This window comes from Python bivittatus, unplaced genomic scaffold (assembly GCF_059951505.1).
Source record: "Python bivittatus isolate LINGU-HERP-01145 unplaced genomic scaffold, Pbiv_v1 ctg000030_np1212, whole genome shotgun sequence".
In the NCBI taxonomy this organism is placed as follows: Eukaryota; Metazoa; Chordata; class Lepidosauria; order Squamata; family Pythonidae; genus Python; species Python bivittatus.
In genome coordinates this window covers 4,932,791-4,949,407 of record NW_028277031.1, presented here as the reverse complement: position 1 = coordinate 4,949,407, position 16,617 = coordinate 4,932,791, and the positions used below count along the sequence as shown (strand labels likewise).

The 16,617-nt window shown below is 38.5% G+C and overlaps 1 protein-coding gene across 1 annotated transcript in view; it reads left to right on the top strand.

The window, feature by feature from the left end:
* Nucleotides 1–16,617, top strand: part of RBFOX1 (RNA binding fox-1 homolog 1) — a 399,208-nt gene that overhangs the window by 277,252 nt on the left and 105,339 nt on the right. Inside the window, exons 5-7 of the mRNA XM_088152958.1 lie at nucleotides 5,442–5,534; nucleotides 7,629–7,689; nucleotides 16,533–16,586. Of these exons, the coding sequence (XP_088009084.1) occupies nucleotides 5,442–5,534; nucleotides 7,629–7,689; nucleotides 16,533–16,586 (208 nt within the window). The remainder of the gene's footprint in view (nucleotides 1–5,441; nucleotides 5,535–7,628; nucleotides 7,690–16,532; nucleotides 16,587–16,617) is intronic.

The window sequence follows — 16,617 nt, the reverse complement described above, 5'->3', positions numbered from 1 at the left end:
AGGCAGTTGCCAGGAGTCAAAACTGACTCTGAGGCATCATCATCATCATCATCATCATCATCATCATCATCATCATCATCAACATAATAATAATAATAATAATAATAATAATAATAATAATAATAATAATAATAATTGATAGCTAGAAAAAGAGAGAAAGTCAATATCTCCTTCTCTGAAATAGAACACTGACCAACCTAAGTTTAGGTGAGAATCAGATATGACAATGAGGAAGGAAGGCAAAAATGTCAAACATAATAAAGATTAACTTTATACCCCACCCACCTGCTCCTTTCCCCCTTCACATAATCTTTGCTCTCTGTGAAATCAGGTGGAAAACATTACAGGAAGTAAAAAAAAAAAAAAAAGATGTTTTCAGAAGAGAATAATTAGAGCTAGGCAAAACAGGAAAGATTTTCTCCCTGCTATTCATCTTTTTAATATCCCCCAAAGTCTTAAAGTGTAGTCAAATGTATTCAAGTGTCCCTGGAGAACATCAGTTCATTCCTAAGGAGTGTAGGGGGGAAAGTTGATTTTCCCACTGGCACATGTCTAGTCAGTTTCATTGCTCAATATGGAAAAATTCAGCAGATTAAGATGAAGGAAAACCCTATCTCACCGTCCCATATAATTTTAATTGTCCTTCACTTGAATTGTACCCCACTAGATTCTCGTGTTCCATACCAATCTATGGGAGGGTTTTTCTCTCACCATCACCCCCCCATCCAAAATGAGAAAAAAAGCTGATTTAGGCAATCAGTTCCTAATCCATCAGTTCCTCCTGCCTGTGAACAGGAGCTATATTGTCATGTAGCCGAATCACTTCTGATCATTTGATCTGTCTCCCGAAATGAAAAAGACCCCAACCTTAAAAGTCCTGACCTTACCTTATCAAAACAAACGGGTTCTCTTCCAGAATAAAGACCCCACTCAAAAAGATACACCCGCCCCGATTTATAAATGTTGAGTTCTTCTCCATCATTTTAACTATTTCATTTAGTGATCAACACAGAACATCGTGAAAAGGCCACAAAAATGTATTGAAAGATAACTTCTGTAGGAGACTCTGTCAGTGATCCATATTTTTTGAGAAACTCTATTCCCCATAATATCATGTTCTCCATAATCTCAGGTAGGTGAAAAACAGATCCTTATTCCTCTTTCGTTCTCTCGTCAAAAATACAACTTCCACCCACCCCCTCATCTTCTCTTCTGGCAACTTCACTTATTTCATTCAGAAATCCAAGTTCCATCTCATCTTAAACAAGAGCGGCTTCTCAAGGATAATCAGAGCTTAGACTTTAACTCTTAGCCAGCCCCATGGCTTGGACACAGTTTACTCAGTCCAGCCTCATAAGCTTGGAGAGAAAAAAGGTGAAACCTGTTTGAATCCCATGTTGATCATGATAGTTATTTTACTTCTGCTTAGGTCAAATATACCCATCAATAGCTGAACTTAATGGGTTCCATAGCTGTATTTTCCCACCTTCCTTTCCAATGGGTGTCATTGATCTTGTTGGCATTAAGAAGGATTGCTGGGGCACAGGGGTGTGATGGAGACATATTGGCTGAGCAGGGTGCAAAGGCATCTAGAGGTCAGGTTTTGTGCATTCCTGGTCTATGATTTAGTCCTTTTTTCCCCCTTAGTGCAAAAAAAATGCTTCTGCTCGCAGACCCGAGAAAATAATTACCAAGCCAAAGTTCTAACAGTAATTATTTCTCAAAAGTAAGTACACCGCTCTTATCCCAGTAAATGGACGTGAGAATATGCTAATAGCCCTACTGGATCAGCATTCTATTTCACTCAGCAGATACACCTAGGAAGCCCACATACAGGAAATAATGCCAGCCCCCTTCTCCCCATTATTGCTCCTATATATTTTGCATTGTTATGGTATGTGGGAATGGCCCTGGGAGACGGGGCCCAGAGACACTGCCAAGGGAATGGTCAGATAAGAGACAGCATCGCCCACAGCTGGATAGAGGGTGGGGCAAGAGGCTCAGAAGAGACCCTTCCTAGTTTCTTGGGAGTAAAGGAGACAGCAGGAGAATTGTACTTTCAGACTTGCAAGATTTTGTTAATGTAGCCTTACAATAATATAGAATTAGCTCATCTGGTTGTGTTTCCTGTCTGGGCTACCTGGTAAGGCTGACATATATGTACAGGTAGGCTGTCTCCATACTGGAAAGAAATAGTCAGTCATCAAGGCAATGAATTACTTTGGGAAATAGATAGATAGATAGATAGATAGATAGATAGATAGATAGATAGATAGATAGATAGATGGATGGATGGATGGATGGATGGATGGATGGATGGATGGATGGATGGATGGATGGATGGATGGATGGATAGATAGATAGATAGATAGATAGATAGATAGATAGATAGATAGATAGATAGATAGATAGATAGGGATGATAGAGCTATTCTGCTCTAGCAAATGAATGTGTGTGTGTATTTGCTAAATTTGCTATTTGCTAAAGCAGAAGTTTGTATTGGACAGCATTTCTGCTCTTAGCGGATCAGATGAAGATCTTCCTCACCTGAAGAAGGATCTTATTTTGAATATATCGTTCTCCTGAAATAATCTCAAGGATTCACTGTGGTTCTAGTGATAGTCCCCTATTTGGGGAGAATCAAGAAGTGAGAGTTGACCTTCAATGGAAAGCCAGCCCACAATTCTGCTGCCTCCTTTGAAATAAATAAGGGATCTAATATGTGTGGTTGCTGAGATAAAATCTTCAAGTTTCTGCTCCTTTGAGAAATGGCTACAGCATCATAGATCAATTTTTTTTTTCACCACCTCCACTGTCCAATAGTGCTTACTTGTACTGGATTTTTGTGGTGAGGATCTGGTAGACGTAAGTTGACCAATACGTTTAGAGATGGCCTGGTTTCCTTTCCATTATGGGTAGCCTGCGAATATTTTCTTAGTCCAAGGCGGATCAGCTGTACGATTCATTAAGATCAGTAGAGGCCAGGCACTTCTACTGTCTTCACTCCACTGATTCCAAGAATCCGTTCTGAAAAGAATGGAAGGGAGAAAAAATGTCTTTCCTATTCACCCCAAGCATAATACTGTAAGCAAATTCAAATAATTAATCATTAATAGTTCTGATATGCAGTGAATTGATGAAGGAAACTTTGGACTTTCTTACACCTTATAAACCAAGCTGTGAACCAAGTACAAAATGCCAACCATCTCCTCTGTAGGGGAGAGCTGACATGAGCCATGAGTTACAACAGGAGTATGATCAATCTGACAGGTCCCTTTACTCCATTTGTCTATATTCATCTAAGCGGGCAGAAAAAACAACATCTGCATTCTTAATTTTTCAGTTCTCTTCTGACCTGATGACATTTTTCCAACAAATTCTCACTGGTTGAATCGGATGTTCTTACGTTTATTTAGTAACCAAGGAGGTGTGTGTATGTCTCATCTTGTACTGTACAGCCAACTCTTAGCGGTCAGCAGCCTCCCTTGGCTTCCCACATTTTTGTTAAATCAGAAGGGAAGATGTGATTTTTTTTTCAGTACACTGTTACCATCATTGCTAAAAGGAAGTCCTACTTTGAGAAGTTATTGGAGAACTTCCCCTTGCAATGATAGAAAATATGTGTAGCTCAGGAATGTAGTGTAGGAGTTTTCTCACCTTAGTTTTTCATTTGCTGGTGATTCCTTACCCACACAAGTAATATCTTCAGGGCTATGATCTTGGACAACTTCTTCAAGATGTTCAGCTCAGAGATTTTTTTCCTTAGCCTGCAGTAACATGGGGATGTTATCTACCCAATTTCTCCACCCACAAATTTGGCAGAGCATTTTGAATCGACATTTGTGCCCACCTCTACTTTTAAAAATTCTAAAAACCGAAATGGAAAGCTGGCATTTTGCAAATCACCAGCTTCTTGTACTGTTTTCTTGATAAAGATAATGTGGAGAGACCTCATTACAGTCTTAGAAAATTTGTTTTCAAAAGTCGGTGGCTTCAATCCAACGCTTTGTTTGGAGGTCTCCACCTGTTCAGAACAAAAGAAAATGCAATTATAAATAGACTACATCTTCAAATTATCAGGGGTGGTGGACAGTAGCCTCACCAATTTGCATTTTAGGCTTATGTCTACTGTGGCAGCCGTCTGTGAATGTGGAAGAATCTCATGGTAGCCATTTGGTCAGAATGTCTACAAGATGTTCTCAAAATTCTGAATGTGGTCATTGGCTCAAAAAAACCCCAAAAACCCCTACCAACCCTCTTCTTGATTGACACTAAGCTCTCAATGTATTTCAGGAGATGGGGAAATATAGAAGTCCAAACTTGGTTCCAACACCCCACTGCATATAGAACATAGATTGAGTTTAAATCAACATTGTGACAAATAAATGTGCATTATTCTGGAACGAATAGCATTACAGATATTGTTCAGGAATGATTATTTGCATTCTGATATGTGTTATATATTTATTCATACTACATAATTATATTTAACACAGAGAGGTTATGTTTAGTTCCAAACCCAATTTTGTTTCGTTGGCAGTTCTTTCTTTCTTTCTTTCTTTCTTTCTTTCTTTCTTTCTTTCTTTCTTTCTTTCTTTCTTTCTTTCTTTCTTTCTTTCTTTCTTTCTTTCTTTTTTTTCCTTCTTTTTCTTTTCCCCCTCTCTCATTTTCTTTTCTTTAAGAACAAAAGAAGTAAACGTGGTAGATGACATCAAAATTATAAACACCTCTAGTGCTGCATGTGAGAAATTATTATTATTATTATTATTATTATTATTATTATTATTATTACTATTATTATTTTGCTCCACAATGGCACATCGAACTAGCCAATATACTCAATTGGGTTTGCATTGAGTGTTGAAATTGGTACCCACATTTTCGTTTGCACAAAGTTTATTATTCTGTTGACCAGACCTGCATGCCATTAAAAAGTGATTCACTTTCTTTTCTCATCCTTTTCTTCTTAGTTCTGTTTTCAATGTGATGACATGGTTCCATTGATTTGAAATTGTTTTGTTTTCTTTTTTTTTTATTAGATTTCTTTTCCTCTGTAGTGAAAATTTAGAGAAAAAAAATGAAAGGTATTTGGTGTTCATTCTTTGATATTCTTCAGGAGATTATAACTAACTCGTGAAAGAGAGATAAAAGCTGTTTACGTGGGTCGCTTTATTAATTGCACATCTTGGTATGATTATAATTTTTTTCTAATTTGCATGTTACAGAAATGAAGAAAGAACAAGATTAAAGAGGGAGTGAGATGAGAGAAAGAAAGGGAGACAGAGAAAGAAAGAAAGAAAGAAAGAAAGAAAGAAAGAAAGAAAGAAAGAAAGAAAGAAAGAAAGAAAGAAAGAAAGAAAGAAAGAAAATGAGCAAAGAAGTGGTCGTTGTCTGAAATAATGATATGCATGTTATTTTCCCCTTCTCCCACCTGCATGTAGGGATTTGGTTTCGTTACTTTCGAAAATAGTGCTGATGCCGAAAGGGCGAGGGAGAAATTACACGGCACCGTGGTAGAGGGCCGTAAAATCGAGGTGCATGTCCAAAATATTTTCCTTTTCATCTTTTTTATAAATGTTTGCCTCACTCTCATTCGTTGTTTCAGATGCATCATTGCTGTCTCTTCTGTGTTTCCCTTCTCCTTCCCATTGAAATATTTTATATACATATATATATACACCTATACATATATATATATGGAATATATTATATATAGATATGATTATATATTATATAATATTATATAATATTGTATAATATACTATTATATATATAGATATATAGATATATATTATATGTATATATATATATATGTGTGTGTGTGTGTGTATATAATATATATATATATATATATATATATATATATATAAAAATACTTGGCCTTACTTGATTTTATTATTTTATTATTTTCTTTTTGTACGTTTTTAAATTTTTTTTTAAATATTTTTATCATCATAATTACTGCTAAAAATTGTATGCCAGAAGTGTGACAAGCTTTAATATTGTGCTATGATCGGAAAGGTTTTGTAAAGTCCATGGGTGCAATAGACTTAAAAAAATTTTTTAAAAAAAATTGGAAAAAACCCTCAAAATTAAGTGTTGAAGCAAAACAATAAGGCAATTTTTGTTGTGTGTGTGTGTGTGCGTGTTTAACATTTATTCTTTTCCTTTATTTGGGATTCTGTTTCTTTGGTTTTTCCTCCGTTTCCTCCCCTTCTTTTCATTGCAGGTTTGATGCAGGATTTACAGTGGCTTTCCAAATTATCTTTTGGCAATCAGAGAAACTTCCTATTTGAATGGCATTTCGCCCTTTATTTAGAGTCAATAGACCAACCAACCAAATAAAGGACCTTGGTTTCCATTTTGGACCAGTCCTCAGCCAAGTTCTCAGAAGGTTCAGGTCCTCCAAATTTTCACCATTGAAGTCTAAATGTATATAAAGCGATATACATATGTATATATATAGATATAGATATATATATACTTAAACCACTGGATCCACTTCAACACTGCCTGAGTTGTATTTGTTAGAATCTTAAAAGCAAAAGAAAGAAAGAAAAAAAAAACCAATTGAAAATTGCTGTCGTCTTTTGAGTAAGATGTTGCATATTTTGCCTTTCCATTTTCCCCTTTCGGCGGTAGCTCTTAGGGCCCTCACCATCTCAGTAACCATGGTAACTGTATACATGCCCCCATGCTGGCGATGGTGCTGACTGGTAAGTGAAGAAGTCCATCTGCCGTTTCACGTATATTTTTAAAGCGCTGATATATACCACGTGGATTTTTTTGACTTGTCGTATTAAGTTTTCTTGATGCTCTCTCTATTTTTTTTTATATATCTCTCTCTATTTCGGTACGCCTGTAAATTGAGTGTCCGTTTTAAGCAAGCCTTGGAGACACTGACTGAACTAAGGATATGACTTTTGTGCACATCTTACTCAGATTGTTAACTCCATATTGTGTTAAATAATGCACCCTCTCTTATCCTTTTGTTAGCTGTGGTTTTGAAAGCTTGAATGGTTTTGTTAGTTTCTTGCAATGAACAAACAAGGCTCATGTTTCCCAGTGTTGAATGCTACATGTTGCTTTTCCAATGGTACATCTTGAAAGGGTTATGTTGCACACTGCTAAGATTCGTCCTTTTACTTTTTCTTTCTCCTTTTTGACGTTATTTTTCCCCCTGCGTACCTTGTCTCTTTCCCCTTTCTACTCCATGGCATGCTTCTTCATACAGGTTTTTTTTTCCCCATCTTCTGTTTTTAAATATTTTATTGTTTCAGTGTTACCATGGAATAAAAAAAGCATGCTCTTAAATCTTCAATTATGCAAAGCCTTTTCATTTGCTTTTAATGTCTCTTTATTAAAGTTTAAAGGAAATGGTGTTACTTGATTGAAATGATTTGTAAGTTTCATAAAATGGTGATGAGGGTAAATGTAATTATAAATAGTATGATTTTGTTATGCGCCTCCTGCCTTTTATTAGTTTTATTATTTTTTATTTGGGGGGGGAATAAATTAAATTGCATTTAAACATGACTAATGCCAAAAATAAAGCATGCATTCATTACTATCATGGACCTTTTTATCTTGAAGAAGTGGTACTGATTTCTTTTTTTCTATGTGCTTAGGTAAATAATGCAACAGCACGTGTCATGACGAATAAGAAGACAGTTAACCCTTACACAAATGGTAAGAACAAGAAATACCAGTGTGTGTGTGTCTGTGTGTGTGTCTGTGTGTGTGTTTAAGCTTCCATCTCCTGATCTCCTAAGACAGGACTACATAACCTTATCCAGGCCTTCAGCTAAATGATGAGTCTGGACCAGACTTAGAAAAACGGACTTACAAAAACTGGGCTGATCCAAGTCAAAACCTTGGCCTCGTTTAATTTAATATAGTTATTTTGATCATTATCTATGAATTACTTATTTTGTTTTTCCTATCTGTCACATTAACAAATTACAGTTAGGTACAGGGAAATCTATGGGGCCAGGAGGGACCAAAACATTAAAGATAGTGGCTATGACCAGATGACTGAGGCCATGAGGCTTTGATTGTATGATCATGGCTGCCATTTTGGCTTTTATGACCTCCTTCCCAATAGATGCTGTGGCGTTTTTGTAAGGGCTTGAGCTGAGCGATATGTTGGCCTGTTGTGGAAACCTTGTTTAACTGGCCTGTGCTTGAAGCAGACAGTAGCAGTAAATGGTCTGGTGACATTCATTCTTTGCAGAAAAGTTCAGAAAGGCCAATGTTTAACAAGAAAGTTGTGTACAAAATCAGTGTATATTTGGGAAAAGTGTACATAAAGTATTTTTCCTTAGCTGCATTTGAATTATGCATGTGTTCTGGAAAGTTGCATGACAGAAAAAAGGTGTATTGGAGTTGCTTCTCTACAAAAGAATAAACTATGCTATATGCCTGTAAAAATGCAAACACTGTAAGTCAAAGACATATATAATATCTGTATGACAACAGCTAAAGATTTGGGGCATTTTTTTTTTTTTGAAGAAAAGGATTTACTTGGAACAAAAAATGATGGTAACAGGATTATATATCAGGACCTATCACATGGACCCTATCTATCATCTCTCTCTCTCTCTCTCTCTCTCTCTCTCTCTCTCTCTTTCCTGTCTGTCTCTATCTGTATCTCTATCTCTATCTCTATCTGTATCTCTATCTGTATCTTGTCTGTCTGTCTGTCTGTCTGTCTGTCTGTCTATCTATCTATCTATCTATCTATCTATCTATCTATCTATCTATCTATCTATCTATCTATCTATCTAAACATTTATATTGCCACCCATCTTGTACTAAATTCTGGGTGGCTCACAACCAAAAGATAAAACCATATCAATGTACAATAAAAATATTAAACCCAAAAAATATTTAAACCAAAAAACCCTGGCACCTTAACTAAATTTAGCTCACCCTATCCCAGTGCTTAGGACATTGTTTCCCAACCTTGGCCCCTTGAGGATGTGTGGACTTCAATTCCCAGAATTCTGGGAGCTGAAGTCCACACATTGTCAAGTGGCCAAGGTTGGGAAACACTGGCTTAGGGGAAAAGCCAGGTCTTGAGTGTTTTTCGGAAGGTTAAAAGGGTGGAGGGCTGTCGAGCATCAAGGGGAAGGGTATTCCGTAGGGCAGGGGGTGCCATGGAACATCACGCTTCCTAGGTCCCATAAATGGCAACATTTAAGGGAAGGGACTAGAAGCGTGCTCCCTATCCAATCTGGTAGGGCAGGCAGATGTTGCTAGGAGAGGCAGCCCCACCAATAACCTGGCCCTGTGCCATATAGGGCTTTAAAGGTAATAACCAGCACTTTGAATTGCACCTGGAAGAAAACTGGGAGCCAGTGCAGCTCATGCAACTGAGATGTAACGTGGGTGAACCTACGGGCACCCATCACTGCACACAGCAGCAGCTTTCTGGACCAGTTGTAACTTTCAGGTGGTCTTGAAGGGCAACCCCACATACAGCACATTGCAGTAATCCAAGCACAAAGTGTCCAAGGCGTGAGTGACCATGAGCAAGGCCTCCTGGTCCAGGAAAGGGTGCAAATGGCACACAAGACAAATCTGTACAAAGGCCCCCCCAGCTGCATCTGCCACCTGCTCCTCGAGCATGAGCTGTGAGTCTAGGAGGACCCCCAAATTGCACATCAGCTCTGTCTGGGAAGTGCCACCCGCTCCAGAGTCAAAGATGACATAGCACCTGGGCTGGGGTGGGGGGACAAAGACCCAGAGCCACTCCGTCTTGCCAGAGTTGGGCCAAAGCTGGTTCCTCCCCATCCAGACCCTTACCACCTCCAGGCACTTGTTCAGCGCTGCAACAGCATTACCTGCCCAACAAGGGGTAGAGATGTATAGCTGTGTATCATCAGCGTACTAATGATATCGTACCCCATGCCATCGGATGACCTCCCCACTAATTTAAACTAGTCTGGCTATGATTTATTCTACAAAATATTCCTAGATTCAGGAGACTGAATCTTAAATATTCTGTCAGGGCAAGATCTCTTAAAGCATCTCGGACAGACGGCTCTCCAGCATTTGTTTGAAGACCCCCAGTGATGAGGAACATAAAACCTCAAGAGGCAACCTCTTCCACCAGTTGACAGCTCTTATCATCAAAAAGTTCCCCCTAATACGTAATGTCTATCTTGCATCTCTTCCCCTGTAGTTTCAGTCATTGGTTCTGGATAGCTATTTATCCCCTGACAGGAATAGAGAAGGATACCGATTTCTTTTTCATGGTGCATATAATGCAGGGAAGCAATGAGTATCTTGGGCAGCTCCCCTTAACGGTTAAAAACTCATAGAACTTGTCAATCTAAAGTTGACGTTTCCCTATTTTCTTGTTCTTCCTCTATATTCCTTCTTCCCCTGTTTTACTTCAAAACAATCATATGAAGTGGCCTAAACTAAGAGTCAGTGACAGTGCTGTGATCAAGTGGGGAGTTGAGTCTTCTCTTCTCACTCCTCGGTTGTCCTTGTCATTGTTAATGCAATAAGTATTGAAAGTTGTTGCAGATTTTATTCTTCGTTGTACACTACTTTATAACTGCAATAAAAACTTTTCTGGCTCTGTACTTTCCTTCCCTCCCCCTCTCCCCCCCCCCCCCCCAGGGTGTCAGTTTCAGCTTTTGAACAATTCTTTTGAAACCCTTGGAATTGGGCATATCAAAACCTTCCATCCGGCCTGTTCCATTACCCTGTAGCTTTCTAAAGAAATGTCTTATTTCCCTGACTCTTCTTCAGAAAAAGAGAGGACATTTTACCCAGCTTGATCAAGAAAGAATCAGCTGCAAAAATATTTATTTCCACCCTCCACCCATTGTGCAGCTCATTAGTCAGATATTTTCCTTCCATCATCGATAGTGGGGCAAAGATAAGTGGGCAGTTTTATTTTTTAATGATTCTGTCATGTTTATCTCTCCCCATCACGGCAAAATGAAAAGCAAAATGTGATCTAAAGTTTGACATATCATTATTAAGCTAGTTACAGTAAATCTTGGAGAAAGTCTGCTTTAAAATATTGTCTGTTTGGCTTTCTTTTTCTTTCTTTTTTATGGAGAAGACTCGTTTCTCTAGAACCACTTTGATCTAAATATAGTTAATCCAAACAATTCAAATGAAGATCAATTCTTTCTTCCCAAACCTTTGCCCCCAAATGCCATTCCTTAGATAACAGTTGTCATCATCATCATCATCATCATCATCATCATCATCTACAACAGCAACAAGGGGCACACAGACAAAAACACTTGATCAGGTCAATATATCTTATTTTGTTTGGTCAACAATGTATTATCCCTAAGTTGCATTGGCTTGGTATCTCTATTTGAATGTATCTGCTCACATTCTTTGAGCAGAACCCTTATCTCATTCTTCTTATTGACATCAATTTTGTTATAAACCATTCTATGAGTTAAAAGTACCATCTTTTGACATACAGGCATTCACACAAAACCCCTCTGTTTTCCCACAAGCTTGCCTGGCTTCTACAAGCTTTCTTCATTTCAGCAGCCCCCATTTTTAAAAATCTTTCCCATGGCTGGACATTGTCCAGGATCACAGATTATGGAGGTCCAATCTGCTCTTGGGGGAAATAGGGAGATGAACCTACCAGGGACCAGGAAAAATGGATTGTGCAAAGGTTGCCCTAGCTATTATCTTTCTGATAAGGAGTGACGGCCAAATTGTGCACTGTGCTTTCAGAAGCAACATTAGATAGTGTGAAAGAAACCTGAAGCAGCCCATTTTTCTGCAGGATTTTCTGCAGTGATTGGGACATGTCAAAATTCAGGGCAAGGAGAGGTTCCTGGCAAGTCTCCAAGGCTTCTATAGATGGGAGCACAAGGAAAGGAGGAGGCAAAACAACAGAGAACAAAGTCCCTTTCCCATGTTGCTGAGTTTCTGGTTTGGTTTGGTTTGGAATAAGGGCTATCCAAGAAGGTCAAGAAGACCCACCAAGCTGCTTCTATGGATCAGCACTGCCCAAGAAGATTGTGGCACAATACTGCAAGCCTCAGAATAATAATTTTTAAAAAGCCATCAAAGAAGGCATATATCTTGTTATTTCAGTGTGCCCAGATCACAACAATCCAAGTCATCCATAAAGGAGCATCCACATTTTCTGAACTGAAAGGCAACCTCTCTACTCATCTTCCCTTTGATGCTTGCTACAAAAACTGCCAGTGTGAAGCTTTTACAGTATAGCCATCCTCTGCCTTGTTGGGGGGAAAAAATCCTAAGATGCATTTTTTAGAACCTTAACTCATTGTTGATAAGATCCTAGGTGGTGTCCTTAGGAATTTATCCATGTTGCTTTTCCCCATCTTCTCATTTTTGCAGATGCAGCAAGTTTGGCTCATCAGATGTGAGAATTTATGAATTCAGAATTTAATTAAGGATCTTGTCGATAATTTGCATGCATTTGGGTACCCATTTTTTCCAAACCTGTCTTACGGTTTGCAAATTTGTTTGATAGAATTACAGATAAAAATCAAGTCTCTTCTGAGTCAAACAGGTAACTTTTTGGACTTGTCCACAGAGTGTTCTTGGCAACAACATTCTAGTGGTTTGCTTTCTTTTAGGATTATTTCTTCCAGTTTCAAGTTTAGCCCACAGTTCTGGTATTTTCTGGTGGGCTCCCTTCTAAGTAGTAACCAGGTCTGATCCTGCTTAGCTTTTCAAGGTCACCAGCTAGGAATGCAACTAACCTTTCCTAAGATAATAAGTTTTTGTTCTATTTTTTTCCCTCTAATATGCTTTTTTTTAAAAAAAAATGTTGGTGATTTGTGATTGGGAATCTGGAGAACTGCAGATTTCAAATGATAATTAAGTTTTGGTTTCACTCCTGGATCAAAATGCAAACTTAGATAAATTCATATTCAAATGAGAAGTAAATAAATTTCTCCCTCTTCTCTAGTACCTGCTTTGCTTGCATTCAAACAACATCACTGAACTTGGTTATGAATGGTGACTCCTGTATCCATGCAATACATTACACAGGCTAAGCCATAAAAAAATCCAGTGCTTCAGTAATACAGAGGAACTGGGATGAAGCTGGTGCTTTTCATTATGAGTGGAACTCACAAGTGTTTCTCTGTGTCATGTCCAGTGTCCACCTTGACTTTCATTCATCTTCGTTCTTCCGTCTGCTTGCTTCCTCCCCCATGACTTGATGAAACTGAGCTTCTCAAAAGCTGGAAGAAAAAGTGGCTCTGAAAAGACTGGAAAGCAGCATGAACTATGTTGGACTCCTTTCTTAAAGCAAGCCATAATATCCATTTCTCGGTAGCCCAGCATGAGCCATGCTCAAGCATTGCACTGAACATGGAAAAGCTGCTTTACTTCTCATGTCCTCACATCACATTTATTTATTTATTCGATACTTTTATATAGCCACCCATCTCACATATGTGACTCTGAGTGGTGCACAAAGTTAAAAAGAGAAAACGATAAACAAAATAACCAAAAAATAATCACAAGAATCCTTTAAAAACATTAAAACAATTTTAAAAAATTAAAACCATAAAAAAATAACCAGCGGTAGAACACCATTCATTTTCCTAACAATACAACCAATTAGCAAGTTCTCTACCAACGTCACTGGGCCCCAAGGCCAGATGGCAAAGCCGTGTCTCCAGGCCCTTCCAGAAGGCCAGCAAGGTTGGGGCCAATCTGACCTTAGGGGGAGTGATGTTCCAAAGGGTGGGTTGTAGCATAAGAGGCTCTCCTCCTGGGTCCCATCAGATGACATTCCTCCGTGGATGGGACCTGCAACATGCCCTTCTTGCTGGACCTGATGGGATGGGTAGATGTGACTGGGGAGAGGCAGTCCCTCCAATAATGTGACCCCATGCCATATAGGGCTTTATAGGTCATTACCAGCACCTTGAATTGAATTGAAATTTGGTGCACTCCTTGCTCATTCTGACCCCCTTTTGCTGAGTGAAGTGATCTGAATTGTGATCCCATTGATCTGAATGGAAGTCCAGCTTTCTAATCAATCTGAGGTCCTAATACTTTGGGTACCAAATACTGAGGTACTTACAAGGATAACTCCTAACTGCCACCTAAATGTTTTATGGAGAAGATAAGGAGATATTATGTAGGAAGTTGTGGCAGTAACATGACAGTCCTGTCATCAACCAGTGCCAAGTCATCACCCAAATAGGGACATTGCCTTCCCACCTGACAGTCACTCTCCATTGTTGCTGGCAAGGATCTTATACTATTTGTACTATGTAGCTCATTTTTAGCTTGCAGTAGTGGAAATGGTATCTATACAATTTGGCATGCTGATCATGCTAAATTATGTCTCTCCTGCATCCAGATACTCAGTCTATCTATCTGCATAAGAGACAGGTTCCCCCCTCCTTTCCTCTCTCTTCCAAAAGTTTCTACCTGAAATAAGTGTTGTGACAGCAAGACAAATTCACAGAATTACACCCACAGTGGTGAATTTACCTCCTCTAATGGTAAAGACTTGGTTCCTTGGCAGTTCCTCACTCGTACATGTCAAACTTCTCCTCACACTTGATTAACCCACACAGTTATGGGCCAGCAAATACTTCATTGACAAGACAAAGTAAAGTTTAATTGCTGTTATTTTCATGATAAATGAAGTCTTTCCAGAGTGAGCTTCACCAAGTTAGATGATACAGCCATCAAATTGGGTGGGAGAAGGAGATGAAATATGAGAGCAAGTTTCAGCTGAAATCATCGATCTGTATCATCCAGAGCACCATCCCCCCCCCCTTCCTAAGACAAATTGAGGCACCATTAGTATAACTTAAAATGTCTGAGGTTATCTTTCAGCCTCTTTGACAGAAAAGTCTGACAGATGTGAAAAACCAGCCAAAATTGCTTATCTGTTCAGAAGTGGAAGACTAAAGGTATTATGGAAAATTAAACTTCGAGCAATTAAATACTTTTGTTGGTTAAGGACTAGGCTTAGATCAGCTTGGAAGATTTGGGGGAATGAAAATAAATCTTGCTTTACTTCTTCCTTTTCTCTCGCCCCCCCCCCCCAACTGCCCCCTTCATCTCAGGCTGCAGTTTGCTTTCTCACATTGTTATAAAACTTAATTGTATGGTTATTGCACAGTCTGGAATAGGCAGACAAAATGGTGTAAGTAAAACGGATACACCAAATTGTATGCATCATTTAGAAAAGGGGTAAGCAGCTAGCACCCCCAACCCTCAGGAGTCTTTTCTGACCACTTTTGTAAAACTCAGCAGCAGTTTCCTGGCATTTCAAGTCAGGAAACACACAAAAACTGTTGTGTAGCTCTACAATAAGCCTAGCTCTAAAATAAGCTTAACTTGGTTTACAAAACAATGGCCTCCACCCCCAAGTGGAATAAAAATGAAGATGCTGGTCTGATCAACTTACATGGTATGTATCCCCTTCTCATTATCATGGTCTATGCCAATATTACAGTCATTGTGGCCTCGCCACCAAAAGGTTGCCTACCCCGTTTCAGTATGACAGTAGCTTCAACATTTCTAAAAACATAATAAAACGCCCTGTTTATTTTGTAAAGGAAATCTTACCCCCAGATGGCCAATGGCCACACCTAAGATTTACAATATTTATCGGTTTGCCATTGCCCTACCCCTTAACACAAATACGCACACACACACACACAGTTTCCCAGTCTGGCTTCCAGTCCTGGCAGTCTTTCAGCCAAGTGCTTACCTGTTCCAACCCTGCTAAACTTTCTTTTAATTTATTTTTACAACAAAATAAAGTTCACATTGTGCCCTAAAATGTCTGCAGTAAAACAATAGGCAGACAATCCATGTAAAAGATGTTCTGCTTTTCTCTTCATTAAAAACTTGGGGAAATGGAAGGTTCATGGCCTTTTGTCTGATATCTAACAAAAGAGGGTAAGTGGACTTCTTTTATGGAAAAGATATTCCAGAAGTCAGAGCTGGGCTAGTTCATTTATGTATGAACCCAGGAATTGTTGTGTGAACCAAGCCATTATGCTAAGCCATAAAATGATTTATTAGGGCAGAACATGTTATGTAAAGACACCAGTGGCGTTTTGTTAATCCAGTTTTAGGATTTAGTGTGTTGTGGGAGCAAAGTCCTTCTAAGCCCTTGCAATTTAAAACCAGGAAGATTGCCTCTGTTCATCAAAAATTTCTTCTTTTTGCAGAGTTACTCAGACTTGCATTAAGTGGATAAATAGAATCTCCTTTTCATGAAATAGGCTGAAATTATATCTAGGTATTGAAGAAAAAGTGTATTGATACAAAGTGGTCTTGTAATAAAAGATGCAGAAATTTCCCCTTCATTTAATGGTTCCTTCCACTCAAAGACTGTGTGTGTGTATCATGATTTTTTTAGAAGGTTTAAAAGATATTCTGGAAAAGGATTCATTCTGAAGGACATCATACAATTCTTTAAAAGATATAAAAGAGAAACTGTACAGTCATAACCTGCAATAATTAGAATGTCATGCCATAATCTCAAATTTACCAAGTTTGGTTTCCTGTCTTTACTACAGGTTGGAAATTAAATCCAGTCGTTGGTGCAGTCTATAGTCCAGAATTCTATGCAGGTAAGCATATATATTATGAATTTCGAGGTGG